The 15005-nt window shown below is 34.9% G+C and overlaps 1 protein-coding gene across 1 annotated transcript in view; it reads right to left on the reverse strand.

The window, feature by feature from the left end:
• LOC133206196 (condensin complex subunit 1-like) overlaps window positions 1–15005 on the reverse strand; it is a 32085-nt gene that overhangs the window by 9679 nt on the left and 7401 nt on the right. The window contains exons 8-29 of the mRNA XM_061342132.1: window positions 12950–13221; window positions 11230–11427; window positions 10909–11043; window positions 10669–10759; window positions 10377–10524; window positions 9943–10071; window positions 9512–9588; window positions 9249–9364; window positions 8481–8734; window positions 8236–8320; window positions 7029–7165; window positions 6467–6684; window positions 6222–6386; window positions 4444–4763; window positions 4176–4290; window positions 3866–3989; window positions 3571–3726; window positions 2951–3128; window positions 2588–2682; window positions 2171–2251; window positions 1739–1922; window positions 1333–1498 (exon numbers count right to left, since the gene is read on the reverse strand). Of these exons, the coding sequence (XP_061198116.1) occupies window positions 1333–1498; window positions 1739–1922; window positions 2171–2251; window positions 2588–2682; window positions 2951–3128; window positions 3571–3726; window positions 3866–3989; window positions 4176–4290; window positions 4444–4763; window positions 6222–6386; window positions 6467–6684; window positions 7029–7165; window positions 8236–8320; window positions 8481–8734; window positions 9249–9364; window positions 9512–9588; window positions 9943–10071; window positions 10377–10524; window positions 10669–10759; window positions 10909–11043; window positions 11230–11427; window positions 12950–13221 (3444 nt within the window). The remainder of the gene's footprint in view (window positions 1–1332; window positions 1499–1738; window positions 1923–2170; window positions 2252–2587; window positions 2683–2950; window positions 3129–3570; window positions 3727–3865; window positions 3990–4175; window positions 4291–4443; window positions 4764–6221; window positions 6387–6466; window positions 6685–7028; window positions 7166–8235; window positions 8321–8480; window positions 8735–9248; window positions 9365–9511; window positions 9589–9942; window positions 10072–10376; window positions 10525–10668; window positions 10760–10908; window positions 11044–11229; window positions 11428–12949; window positions 13222–15005) is intronic.

The following is a 15005-nucleotide window of genomic DNA, read 5'->3' on the forward strand; positions in this document are numbered from 1 at the left end:
TAGTAAATTCATACATTCTGTCTTTGTGTAACACTTTTGTTTCCAAGTGTTATCTCAAGAAGTTTCTGAGCTTTTGCAATGAAATTTTATACCACCACTCCCTATGGCCCCGCCTGCCCCTCTCAAAGTGTCCCACCTGGGTTTTTTTTTTTTTTAAATTTTATTTTATTTATTTTTTTTTTTTTAATTTTATTTTATTTTATTTTATTTTTTTTTTTTTCATTTTATTTTTTTTTTTTTTTTTTTTTAATTTTTATTATTATTATTATTTTTTTTTTAATTAAAAGTCAGCTGGAAATTTGTTGGCATCAATCATGCTCAAAGTTTTATAGTTACTCCCCATTTGTATTTAAAGTCGTGTGGCACTATTTTTAGCAAAGGAGCAAGTGGAGAGGTATTAAATATAATACAGGTTGTCGGTGGACTTTATATTCTAATAGCATCTATTAGAACTGTTAAGTAAAGGCTAAATTAGACACCATGTGTTGTGTAAAATTTTGACAATATCGAACGTGAATATATACATGTATATGTGACCTGCTGTTTTCATTTGATTTATTTCAAAGTCAAGTGCCTCATTGGTCTAGAGGTATGATTCTCACTTTGGATGCGAGAAGTTCCTGGTTCAAATCCCCGACGATCCCATATTTTTTTTTTGGAAATGTTTTTTCAATTTACTAAATGATAGTATTCAACATATGAAATGGAGAAGTTATGATGTCTGGCGTGTACAAACCTTCTCATTATTACAGTGTGATAAATATTTTATATAGCCCTGAAAGAATCTTCTGTACACATTTTTAAGAATAAGCAATCAAATCTATATATCCATATTGGCATTTTTTATTTGCTTCAGTATATACATTCAATAAGTTAACTCTGCAAATCCAGGGAGAGTCAAGGTCTGACCCCCCCCCCCTCCCCTGATCTGCCCATGCTTTTTTTTTCCTTAAGGGGGGGGGGGGCACAAATTCTCTAAATTACTTATTTTCCCATATTTTTCAGGCAGAAATTTTAAATTGTGCTGGATATTTGTCAAGTTTTTTTTTTTTCTAATACATTTGCCCTATCTTCTCTGATTCAAAAGTAATTACCATTAAAACTGTTGACAAGTAGGTCAAACTTAAAGGTCAAAAACCATAGGGTAAAAAATTATAGCACATTTGGAAAGGTTTTGTCACAGGTATTGCACATATGAAATCCTTACCTTCTCTCATTCAAAAGTTTTAACCAACATTAAAGTTTTTGTGACAGATAGACTGATGGACAAATGGGATTTAAAGTCCATGCATTTTTTGAAAGCAGGAGACGATTAAATGTTTAACATTTTACCAGGAGTTTTGCCTTTGGCGGGGGTTTTAGCTCCTTTAGTTTTGGACTTGCCCTTGGCCAGACTTGCTGCCTGTGAAGCCTGACTGGCTTTTACGGCAATATCCCCCTCCTCCAGACCTTTAGTGTGACACTGCTGGAGGCGCTGTTCTAACTCATCAATCAATGTCTGAAATTAACAAGAGCAAAATTAATTATCTTCACTATAACATCAAATACTGTATATCAACATCAATTAACATTCTAAAGACTTATTACAATCAGTGAGAAAATGACATTTATTGTGTACTTGTATGATCCTTAACTTGTTGCAAAATTAAAATTCATGACAGACTTAAATATGCACCATCAAATACAAAACATTTTGATTTTCATGTAGTTAAACATTTTAGAATGTCAAAGAAATTACCTTAGCTGTTGGCTTTGCAAAGGACCTGGATTTACTGATAATTGTACAGAAACAGCTGTACACCTCCTCATCTGCCAATTTATCACCAAAACAGGCAAAGTTCTCCTGGAGTTTACGGATTGATTTCTCACTGTACGACATCATAGATAGACAGAAGGATAAATCCCGCCATTGTCTATCAGTCCTGTAAAAATAAAACAACTTATAAAATGTAAGCACTTAATAGAAGAAATGTGAACACTTGTTTGGTCAGAATGTGAATACCTCTAGTATAGTGCTGAAATATATTTCTATAAATAAGAATGTGTAATGTAAAATGTAGAACTTTGAATAGATTATACCATCCTTCTTGTCCAGATAGCCACAATTTTCCAAATGTTGACTTGTAATGGTTAGTTGAAAAAAATGTGTTGTCTTTGTACATAAACTTACTTTGTTGCCCTGAAGCGATGGCAGAGTTTCTCCACCAGGCTCTCACATTGCCGGTCTTTCTGGATGAATGAGAACAGATATCTGAAATGGGAGAGAACAGTAATATAAAACAATTTTTTATAGTAAAGAATTTAATTATCTTTCTAATGTTTTGGAAAAAGAATTTTGTCAAAAACAAATAATGACTCATTAAATCAAAATTGTCCAATGAGAAAAATTGATCAAGATGTTGCTCATCTTTATTACCTATACCTTTAGTATGTAAGGATAATATGTTTGATACAGTTCTCTAAAGTGCAGAAAGATTTCCACATAAAGGTATTGCACAACAAATTTCAAGAAAATACACACACAAACAAGCAAAAGAAAAGCTATTGATGCACTGAAATACATTATTCCTACGGGAGATGTACTTACTTCATGATGATTCTGAAGTTTTCCTCATCCACTCCAACATCTGGGTCAGACAGACGGCTGATCACATCTGGCATGATATTGTAGATAGCATTCCCCTGAATAACGGAAATTACATTCATAATGATTTCTCAACAAATTCTTCTTTCTTTCATTAAATCTTTTGCTTTCAATAAGCACAGGAATTTCTATTGTAATGGCCCTAATCTGTCATGAAAATTATTTTATATGCATCAATTTAACTTGCTTACAGTTTATGGTTATAACCAAGTAGTCTATTACCATATCTAGACATTCATAAACAATGTTACAATGCATATGATATAATTTCAATCTTACATAAAACACATCTCAATGACTTCTAACCTTATGTGAGAGCTCATGGAAGAACAGTTTGGCTAGACTGGAGATCCTCTCATCATGGTCCACCACACAAGTAGCCACTTCACTGATCTGACCTTTCACCTTGACCATGTCATTCAGGATCAGATGGGTCAGTACCTGTAGAGTGTTCTTCCTAACCGTCTGAGAGTCATCTCTTAATCTGAAACATTACTGTACTTTATATTATCAGCCACACTTTACCTCCTCAAATATTTGATTATTTATGGCAGAACACTCCCTTCTGTGGATGAAACAGAATATAAAGTATGACCAGGACCTCTGTGTCTGAACAGTCACTCAGATATGACACATCTTTTGAAATGTTGTTTACAGCTTAAATCAATTACAAATGCCCTGTTCACATGGAGAGTTTAATTCAAATTAAACTTACATGTAAGTTACTGCACATTTAATAATTAAATTTGAATTACGTTCACATGTATTTGTTTAATCTACATTAAGTTTACTTTGCATCAAATTACTTGACACTAAATACATATAAATCAGATCTGTAGTTTTAAAGAAAAGTTAAAAAATTTAAGTTTACAGAACAACATACAAATGACCAATGTAACAAAGCTCATAAAGAAATCAATTCTTACCTGGCATACATATGTGGAGTCCAGGGTTCTATCAGGTTAGGGAATCGTACAGTCAGATCTCCCAGAGCTATGATAGTGTTAGCACGGATTGTTGGGTAAGGGGATTTCTCCAACACCGTAAAAAGCAACTGGAGGTTATTCTCACAGAAGTCAGAACTAGAAGCAAGAATTATTTATACTTAGACATATTTTTCTTGGAAAATGTTGTCCCGAATTTGTGTTTCAACCAAGATTTTGTTAAGCTGTAAGTAATCAAATAGTTTTTTTTTCTCATAGTATTTTAAGTTGTATATACCTGACAAGCATGAATTTAGCTAGAGACAGAGTGGCGGCCGTCCTGAGGTTAGGGTCTGAGTATCTGCTCTGATTGGTACACACAGTAACCAGAAGGGGACCAATACAGCCCAACAAAGAGTCTCCTACACATAAAATTCATATCTCTTAATACATGTAAATATACAATTTGCTAGTATCATTTTTGACATTTTAAATATACACACACATACATGTAGTTCAAAATTTGTTACCTTGCTCTAATGCCTCACCCTTGTATTCATTTTTTGTTATGAAGAATATCTTTTCATCTGATTAATATGATAAATTACCTGATACAATTTCCACATCACACACTTTTCGGATGTACTCTGCATCAGCATCTTCCTCTGCTGCTCCTGCCAAACCAAGTTCATCTTCAATGGCTTCTGATGCTGTTGTTTTGTCCTGGCAATTCATGAAAATTAATATACAAGAACCACTAATTTTTTTGATTTTCTTTAATACCAGTATCAAATTTTGCAGTTATAAAATATCATTTACATGGAATTTACATTTAAAATCTTTCTGTTTAAATCTAGAGAATCTCTCATGCCATACCACTTTGCTTCCTCGTCTGTCAGCCTTGGGTGTTTTTACATCTTTTTTCTGTTCTTGTATGGCCCTGCGTCGTTTTAACTCTCCGAACACATATGTATCCAAATGAACCATCTGTCTAAAGGCCACATGACCTGCCACTGAGATCAGACGAGTAAGAATTACTGTGGCCGAGGAGCTAGGTGGGCTACTTGGGGGACCACCCTCCTGGCTGCTAGGTTGACTACTGGCATCACTCCCCTGGCTCTCTGGTTCTTTACTCTGGCTGTCTGGTTCTTTCTCTGGTTGACTTTCCATTGGCTCGTCTTCTTCCATTATATTAACTGTAACACAACACTAAGTTGTTATTAAGTTTCAATGATAAGGAATTCAAATCTACCAGAAATGTGAATTTAACAACACATGATAAGAAATTACTATTGATACACACACTTTATTACATTTTCAACAGTGAAATACTGTGATTTACTCATTGAATAAAAGTGATATTCTCTCACAGTGTGAAAGGATACCAAAGTGATATTCTCTCACAGTGTGAAAAGATATCAAAGTAAAATATAATTTCTGGCCTGTAACAAAATTGAGATAGAAACTAAACCATCTTGAAAGAGATTAAAACTGCCAATTTCTTCCCAAATATGTTGCTAAAATCCATGTTACAATGTTTTCAATCTCACAACTGCCAAGCTATGACTTCTCAACTGCTACAACTATGACACCACAGCCTATGACACTGTGTTAAGAAAAGACAGGGGCAAAGGGAAAAATCAAAGAAAATGTAATAAACAGAAAATTCAATGTTTTGTAGTTGGATATTGAATGTATCTCACTCGTGAAAATTTTAAAAATCCTGTCCCACACTCGTGAAATAATTCCATATCCAACTACAAAACATTGAATATCCTCTATATATGCCCACTTATAAAACAAGAAAACTGAGTCCAATAGATTCAGCTGTAAAGTACATGTATAATTTACCACGAGTTTTACCTGGACTAAGAGTCTGGTTCTTGTGAAGTGGTTTTACCTTGAATTAAGAGTCTTTGTCCTGTGTTTAGCAGTTTTACCTTGACTAAGAGTCTTGTCCTGTGTTAAGTGGTTTTACCTTGACAAAGTGGTTTTACCTTGACTTAAGAGTCTTGTCCTGTGTTAAATGGTTTTACCTTGACTTAAGAGTCTTGTCCTGTGTTAAGTGGTTTTACCTTGACTGAAGAGTCTTGTCCTGTGTTAAGTGGTTTTACCTTGACTAAGAGTCTTTGTCCTGTGTTAAGTGGTTTTACCTTGACTAAGAGTCTTTGTCCTGTGTTAAGTGGTTTTACCTTGACTAAGAGCCTTTGTCCTATGTGAAGTGGTTTTACCTTGACTAAGAGTCTTGTCCTGTGTTAAGTGGTTTTACCTTGACTTAAGAGTCTTGTCCTGTGTTAAGTGGTTTTACCTTGACTAAGAGTCTTTGTCCTGTGTTAAGTGGTTTTACCTTGACTAAATTTTTGTCCTGTGTTCAGTAAGTTTTACCTTGACTAAGAGTCTTGTCCTGTGTTAAGTGGTTTTACCTTGACTAAATTCTTGTCCTGTGTTCAGTAAGTTTTACCTTGACTAAGAGTCTTGTCCTGTGTTAAGTGGTTTTACCCTGACTAAGAGTCTTTGTCCTGTGTTAAGTGGTTTTACCCTGACTAAGAGTCTTTGTCCCCTGTTAAGTGGTTTTACCTTGACTAAGAGTCTTGTCCTGTGTTAAGTGGTTTTACCCTGACTAAGAGTCTTTGTCCCGTGTTAAGTGGTTTTACCTTGACTAAGAGTCTGGTTCTGTTTCTCAGCTTTGATGACTTCCTTTGCCAGTGCTTTGATGATGTCACCACAGATAATATCTGGATGTTCTGCCAGCTTATATATAACATTTATGGCCTGCTCAGCAAATGGAATCCAATATGGATTGTCCAACTGTTGTACCCCTGCAGAAACACAAAAACTTTTCATTATTAAATCATGAATGAAAATTTTTCATCACAAAACACAGTGACAAAAACATTACCATTGATGAGTAGTGTTTGTATCCGGTCGAACATGTCATGATTTTGGGGGAACCTAAATGGCTCAGCCTGTAACTGTCCTTGCACCTTCTTGGGTGGTCCCAGCTTCAACAATGCCAGGCAGGTGTCCCGTGCCAAAATGAAGTCAGAGTCTGCTCTTTCTCCAAGACCCTCCTTCACAAGTACATCTATGTTACTGTTAACCACACCCATATCTGCCCTAAAAAAAAAAAATTAAAAGAAATGCAGATGTAGAATGTATCCACATCTACAATGTACTTATGTGTTCATTGTCTTTGTACACAATTTTAGTAAATCTTAAAAACATACTTATACATGTAGTTAAACGTTACAATACACATGTACTTAACAACTGATGCATATGCAAAATTTAGGTACAGAAAATTACATGTATTGAATGCAAAAAGAAAAAAAAGTCTTTCCTTTCTAAAATATTTCAGAAAATAATTGTTAAACAAAGTGAACGACAAGTAATTGCACAATATATATTCCAAACAATTCACAGAAGTATCATAAAAAAATATAACTTCCAAAATTCCTTACCCTGCTATCATGTAGAGCAGTGTGACAGCTGCTCTACTGTCCTCTACTGTAGTATTGGGAACCTTCATAGCAAACCTCTCCCACAACATTTGTATAACACCCTGGTCAATCTCCCCAGACTTCATCAGCTCCACCATCTGTATTTACCAGAGAGACAAGGATAAAGTACAAACAATTAATAACTACAAAGTTACTGTACATTGACTATAAAACTATAAACATAGGTAATCAAAGATTACGAAGCTCACCTCGACAAATGTTATCTATAAGTAAGGCAAATTTCACATAATACTTTTTTTTCTAGTTAGGGTACATCCCAAGATCAATATCCATGCAAGAGTGGTTTAAGTAGGACTTGTAGTTACTTGGAAATGGACCTGCTCAAAAAAAATTTAACCTGTTTAGTAATCAAAAAATTGTGGAGTTCCAACATCCAAAGAGAGTCTGGACATTTTCATCCTTAGATGCACCATTTATGCAAGTTTAATCATAACAGGCCATAATATTATATGGCGTCTCTAAAAAAATTACCCTAGTCACTCATCTGTAAAATGTACGTCAGATTCAGAATCCAACGCAAGTCTGGAAGTGTCCATCCCTAGGTACATCATCCATGCTAATTTAGTTAAAATATGGCTAAAATTCACTCATGTGGAAAATCTAGGTCAGATCCAGCTTCCGAAGCAAGTGTATTAGTGTCCATCCCTAGATGCATCATACATGCAAGTTTGGTCCAGGTAGGGCTTATAGTTACTTGGGAATGGACCTGCTCCAAAAACTTTAACCTGGTCACTCATCTGGAAAATCTAGGTCAGATCCAGCATCCAAAGCAAGTGTAGTAGTTTCCATCCCTAGATGCATCATACATGCAAGTTTGGTCCAGGTAGGGCTTATAGTTACTTGGGAATGGACCTGCTCCAAAAAATTTAACCTGGTCACTCATCTGGAAAATCTAGGTCAGATCCAGCATCTGAAGCAAGTGTGGTAGTTTCCATCCCTAGATGCATCATACATGCAAGTTTGGTCCAGGTAGGGTTTATAGTTACTTGGGATTGGGACTTGCTCCTAAAACTTTAACCGGGATGCCGACGGTATAGCATAAGCTCATCTAGACTTCATTGAGGTGAGCTAAAAATACGTCATTTTCACTTTTGATTTACTGTAAATGTCTTGAAGTACTATATTTACAATAAAATTAACACTATACCAATCCCTCCAAAGATGTTAAGTCTCCTAGATTGGCCCCAGACAAGAGAGCTGAGAGATTCTTCACAACTGAGAAAGCTTTGGATCTGAAATGGGAGAATGTCATAGCTTCAAAAACTTCAAACAAGTTCATGTGTATGAAGCACAAAAAATGCTGTTTTAATATTTACAAAATAAGTATTATTAGTTGTGTGTAGCACACTGCACTTTTACTTAAACAGCATTTATACCCAATAGGAAATGTACCTTTGATTTCCAACCTGAGGATTGAGGTATAGTCTTTTATATGCTGCCACCACTGCGTCTTTCACACTTGCCTCCCTTGACCATATCAAGTGTAACATACGACGTATCCCCATCATTGTCAGCGTCACCCCAAATTCAAACCCTGTCACAAAGAAATCAATGGCTTCCAGTATGTCTGTAATAGTCTTAGACCCCAACAGCTGACAAATGACTGGAACTGAAGCCTGAATCTGGGTCGCAAAAGCACAGCAATCCTGGAATGTAAAAGCACTAACATATACATGAATGTATGTATTGTAATATGAGTGAAGGCAGTATGGAAGGTACTGTACATGTTCACTGTTTATCAACCATCTTTCAAATCATTTTTCTTAAATCAAAATGCTTTAATGAATGCACAAAATAGTAATTCATACATATACATGTAGTTTTGTATACAAATATGTCAAACAACAAACATTTAGATGGAAAAAAAATGTATGTTATGCATGTAGCAAACTCATTCACAGTGGTCAAAACAGAAAATACTACAGTAAAACTTTTAAAAACTGGCATCCCTGAAAACCAGCCCCTCAAAACCAGCCGATGTAAAAAGTTACTGCCAGCAAGCACTCTCAGTTCTTTGTCAACCTCAGAAAACCAGTAACTCCTCTAATCCAGCCATTTGATCTGGTCTGGCAAGCAGCCAGTTTAGAGAAGTTTCACTTATATGCCCACTTCATTAGTGAAATAACAACCACTTTCCCAATGATATAAAACACTGTTTACCTTCAGATATTGTACAAGGACTTGCTGTTTGGAAACTTCATTCACTATAGGGTCTTTTTCCTTTTCTTTCTCCTCCTCTAATCCAGAGGATATAGCCAGAGTTTGCTTCTTGTGACCTACATGTACAACAGAAGATCCTATGATACAGATACAGGCTAACACCTATACACAAACACACTGCTACCAAATACTAATTCTTCACATTACATGTATATACCAGCTATTAAAAAGTCCAAATCATGAACACGCATATTATCACTTACCATAGAAAATCATTTTGAGGTAGCCAACATCAGTGGAGATGCCTGTTGAGCCTTGAGAATCCTCCCCATCAGCCTCACTAAAGAATGAAGCATGGTTTTCTCATACATTTCACTGTTTTGATACTTTTGACACTTCTTTAGCATACTGTAAACATACTTTTTTTCTATGGGGTTATAATTTCCCTGAATTACATTTTCTGTTTAATCCACAGATAGAAAATTAGGTGGATTTTTGGAATTGCCACTGAATGTCTAAAATGCACTTTAAATATGCTGTGACAAATTTCTGCTGAAAATCTGCAACTTCATACATATCGTATATAAATTCCATGTGGAAAAAAAGTACATGTACGTCTACAGTACCTTTAATGGGTTTTACAAATTTCAAAAGATTTAAACATTCTTTTTCATTATGCAACACTGACAACTACCTCTGACTTTCTTTTGCCATTTCCTGCATGAAGGAATTGTCAGGGAAGGCATCTTTAAAGGCTCCCAGTAAAGATTTAGCTTCTGTAAATTTCTCTTCAGTCAGCAGGTTATAGATCCTGTCCATCACACTAAAATAGAAAGTCACTATTGTTCAAATATGATAACAATTCCCCTAAATCTTTTAACCCTAAAGCATCTTCATGTAGCTTTAAACATCACATATCTGATGTTATCTTGACTTGTTCATTATTTTGATAGGTCTGTTTCCTGTTCAATGTTGTAGGGCCCTTATCTATTCTGTGTTGAAAAGGTCTTTATCTACCAATTTCAGTTATGGACTGCAAGTTTTTACCACTATGACATGGTCCTTTTCAGTTTACATTTTTGAAACATGTACATGTACACCTATACATTGTCTTTTTATGACCTCTACCTGTTAGCAGTCTCTTCATCCTGGATGAGATCTTCACTGTTTCCTTCCTCCATGTTCTCATCTTCCTCCTCTTCTGCCTTCTTCATAGCTCTCTTCAGCTTCTTCTCCAGAGGTTTCCACTCTTCATCAATTTTCACCATTGCCGAGTCTGACATGAAATAAACAAAGATTACAACCTGCTAACTTAACATGAATATACAATTTACATGGAAAACATTACAAAGAAGGATTAATCCTGGAACAATTAACATGATATAACCTTGGATGTTGTATTAGATGTATCTTTTCTTACCCTCTAAGACACTGGTTTGTTCCTCAGGAGCCATGCTATCAAGCTTCTCTTTCTCTTTTTCATAGTTTGCCTTTAGTTCCTCCAATGACAACTAATAATGGAACAAACAAATGCTTAACTGAGAATTCATTTACAAAACTTTTGATTTTCTGTTTATTCTTCATGATTTTAATGCAAAAAATCCAGCAGGTGGGATACTACTTGCTTTTACAAAAAAAAAAAACTACAGTATTGTATAACCTTTGCAGCAAAAGGATTAGACTTGATGAAGGCAGTGACAAGTTGTATGGCCTGTTTTCTGACTTGTGAAGATTTATCCTTTAATCGTCCAATACAGAGACCCAGCAGATGCTCATGTCGAGGCAGGGGCAGGCACTTCAAAATTAAACAGTGTTACATAATTCAATTTCAGTCGTACTAAATTACACAGATACTACGAAATTACACAGCCTATCACACATACATGTACATATATGTTTGATTTTAACAAATAGATAATTTTGATTAAATAAATTTTAACAAGGTGCATTCCAAAGGAAAATGCACAGAATGATGACATACCTTCTCATTTACTAGAGTCAAACAAATCTGCAGCACTCTACTTCTGACAAAAGCATTTACATCATGAATATGTTCCTCTAGCTTCTCCAAGAATTGATCTCGAGTGTCCTTGAGTTTGTCCTCAAGGTCATCTTTACTGAGCACCTTAAGCAAAATTTCTCCCATCACCCCCAGGACACCATTCCTCATTGTGTAAGACTGAAATCAAACAATTATTAACTTTTAAACTATTGAAAAGGCGGATAATAAAAATTAACTCTGTAAAAAATTATATTCTATTGATGAATAAACTGTCATTGAAAAAAGCATTGAAAATGTTACTGTGAATGATGATGAGTTTAGTTTAGCTTTTCTTATTTGGTACATCTAAATGTGCACCTGCAGCATGGCCAATAATTATTCATCCAATGATACATCATCTGTGCAAGGTTGGTTTAAACACCCAATTTTACGTTAACGCCCCCAAAATCTACCTGATTCAAGATCAATAATATACCGCCTGTCAATCATAGAAAAAACAATAGCTACTGATTTGATTGACAGAACCAGCTACCCGTGCTACCTGATAATCTGAATTTGCAGGTTTTGAAAATGATCGCCTGGTCACGCGTCAAACACTTTCATGTACCGCGTGAAAAGTCGCTTTGTATATACACTGAGGGTTAAAAAAAATCAAGTCGCTGTTATATTGCATGGTTGGTCATTTTATTGAAATAAGAGTAGAGAACTAAACCTTGACTTCATTTTTTTTTTTTCAATCTCCACTGCTGTTTGGCACTTTTTAAAAGCGGTATGATGTCCATGTCCAAAATAAATGTAACTCTTTTTTGAAGAAAAACTAGTAGCTCGATCTTTTTCAATTACTGCCTGGGACTTGGATCCGGAGAGGAACGAAGTTCCCTTAGCAGCTAAGACCAATAATTCTTCCGAGCCCCTTCTTCAACCTTTGCCGAGATTTTAGTAATCATCGTAATGCCCCTGTCGACCCTGCATTTAGGTGCACAGAAACTCAATGCGAAGCCCGCCAATTAAAATCATGACAAAATAAAATAAAATATATAAGAAAAATATTTAGCATTAACGTCATGAATTACGAAAGATTCCTTTATCACACGCTTTATATTTGCATATATATGAATATACGAATAGTGATCGATCTTAATTAAAATCTTACAAACAATACAAATCTGTGAACACGGACCTTCGGACATGCCGAATATTTTGGACAACATTGTTGGCACCGGGAGAAAAAATAAATACGTTCCGATTGTGGTAAAAATCCACACGCCGGATAAATTTGATAAATGGGATTTTTTTAATTTAAATATTCATACTTATTTAATAAATTTTATATTATTTATTATTTTTTTTTTTTGCTCAAAATTAGACACGAAACGCGTAATGTTGACCGTGATTACCAAAGACAGACTTCCTGTGTAATGCAACGTGTATAGGGATTTTTGACATCTTGAGTATTGTGGCTCTCCAGGTAAATAACACCAGTACTACCAAGACCACTCCCCCTCCTCAGGTAACCGTACGGTAAAAAAATTGGGTCTTTAAAAAGAGTTTTTGTTATTACTTAGAAACAGACCTGCTCTAAAGTTTTAGCATGGTACTTCATGCCATTGATAGCAGTGTCAATGACATTCATGTACCTGTAGCAAAAGCATCCTGACTAGATCAGTAAGATTTTGAATGGATCTCTTTTATTAATTACCTCTCCCTCAAGATGACAGAGGACCACACTGATATACGACATCATCACTCCAGGCACCTTCTCAGAAAGCTCCACCAGGAAAGTAGCAAAGGATTTTGTCCCTGTATTATCCCGGACCAGGTCTTTTGGATCCTTCCTTCCAATCTCTCTCATGATTTCTGCTACCATGCTCTTGTTACCATAGTCTGTGGTGATGATGCTGGTCATCTCAGCCAGTGGAGAGACCAAGTGTTCAAAGTGCTGTAACTGCTGTAGGATCTTCAGACTGGCACCTGTCAAAGGGGGATGAACTTTCCTTAGAGATGTGTGCTAGTGAAGCTCCCTTCACAATTAAAACATACAAAAGCATTAAGCCATACCAAATTTTCTCTATATGTAGCCTGAGGGTGAGTTTTGATTATGGACACCTTACACAAGGGAGAGAAAAAAACTTCTTTTTTGGTTAAAATACTTTGAATTCAGTAATTTTCTTTCAGTGTTTTTCAAGAGCTTATTGAATTTAACCAAGTAGGTACATGTACATATGCATGTATATATTTACACTGTGGCTATATACTAGGTCTTGATTAAAGACATACATCTTTCTGCAAAAACTGGAGAATGATGTTGTTTACACAACTATAGAGTATTATCAGGCAGTATGTTTTCTCAATAGCTACAGAAAGTAGGTATTTGAATGATAGGTGGACACTAAATAGAGAAAAAAATGGAAATGGCCTTTTAATAAATACATGTATAAAATGGATTACAATCAATACTGAATAAAATGATTTTAAATACTTGCAATTGGAAAACTTTCTTAAATGTTTCTCTTGTTCTACATGAAGATTTGATTAAATCATGATTTTCAACACTCACAAATTAGTACAGTGGTGCCTCGTTTATCCGGACGCCTCAGTCCCCAACGATATCGTCTGGATAAGTGAATCACTTCTCAAAAAACCCTCACCAAGCATGTATATATACACTTACTGGTATCAAATTTGAAGATAAAGAAAAATCTCTAATGTTTTGGTTTATATTTTATAGTTTTATAAGAAGTAATTTATTAAAGAAAAAACGTTAAAATGTAATCCACACAAAAAAAATAATTGGATAGACAATTTTATGCTGAGATCTCCGTTTTCATGGTTTTTAAAACAGTACAGAGGCTTTTATTCCCCCTCTCCTTGGCATTGACTTCTTGGGTTGTGCAAATTATGATCTTCTGTTGTTTTATTTTGACATATTTTATAATTATTGAAGCTTGTATGATATGACAGAACTGTTCAAATGTAAACTAACCCCTATATTTCCTGTATATTCATTACACAGGACTACTATAATAACTGAACACTGCAAGCAAACTGTGAAAGTATTGTAAACATTCAACGTAAAAACAAGCAATCTTAATAATTATCAATATTTTTTTTCTACACTCTAAGTTTTAATTTCGAATCATAAAAAAATACCTTGAAAAACGTAATCCACTTCTATACCTAACACCAGTTTTATATAAATATTCCTTTTCAAAGTATAATGTACGTTTATAGACGGTAGTACATGAAATATAAAGATATTTTTTCAGTTGATTGTGTACCTTTTTAAACTGTCTTGTGGGGAATAAACGTTTCAAATACATTTACGTTTTTAGAAATGGAAATTTTAAACTAGTGCAATCAACATGATCAAAGCCATTATAAAATCGCTCGTAATTTATTGTTCAATATTGATTATTTACAACTCTCCAAAATTCTCGTGAATTTACCGACGTACATACGGTAAACAATATGATTTTGAACAGATTATTATTCAATTAATGCACAGTTTACGCTAAATTCTTCGAGCTTCATAATAGACGCGTGATTTAATTGAGAGGTAACACATGCTAATTATAGACTCTGTTGTTTGTAGGTCACAGGTAACCGCCTTCAAACTGACTGCATAGCCAACGTTTTTACAACAATTAACACTACTGCAAGATAAGTGTGAAAAAGTCAAAATTACCATCCGGATAATCGAGTCATTTTTCAATGAAATATTATGTTTTGTAGTAAATATCGACCGTCCGGATACG

The sequence above is a fragment of the Saccostrea echinata genome, unplaced genomic scaffold (genome assembly GCF_033153115.1).
Source record: "Saccostrea echinata isolate AGI-Se365-2 ecotype Australia unplaced genomic scaffold, CSIRO_AGI_Sech_v1 ptg000054l, whole genome shotgun sequence".
Classification (NCBI taxonomy): Eukaryota; Metazoa; Mollusca; class Bivalvia; order Ostreida; family Ostreidae; genus Saccostrea; species Saccostrea echinata.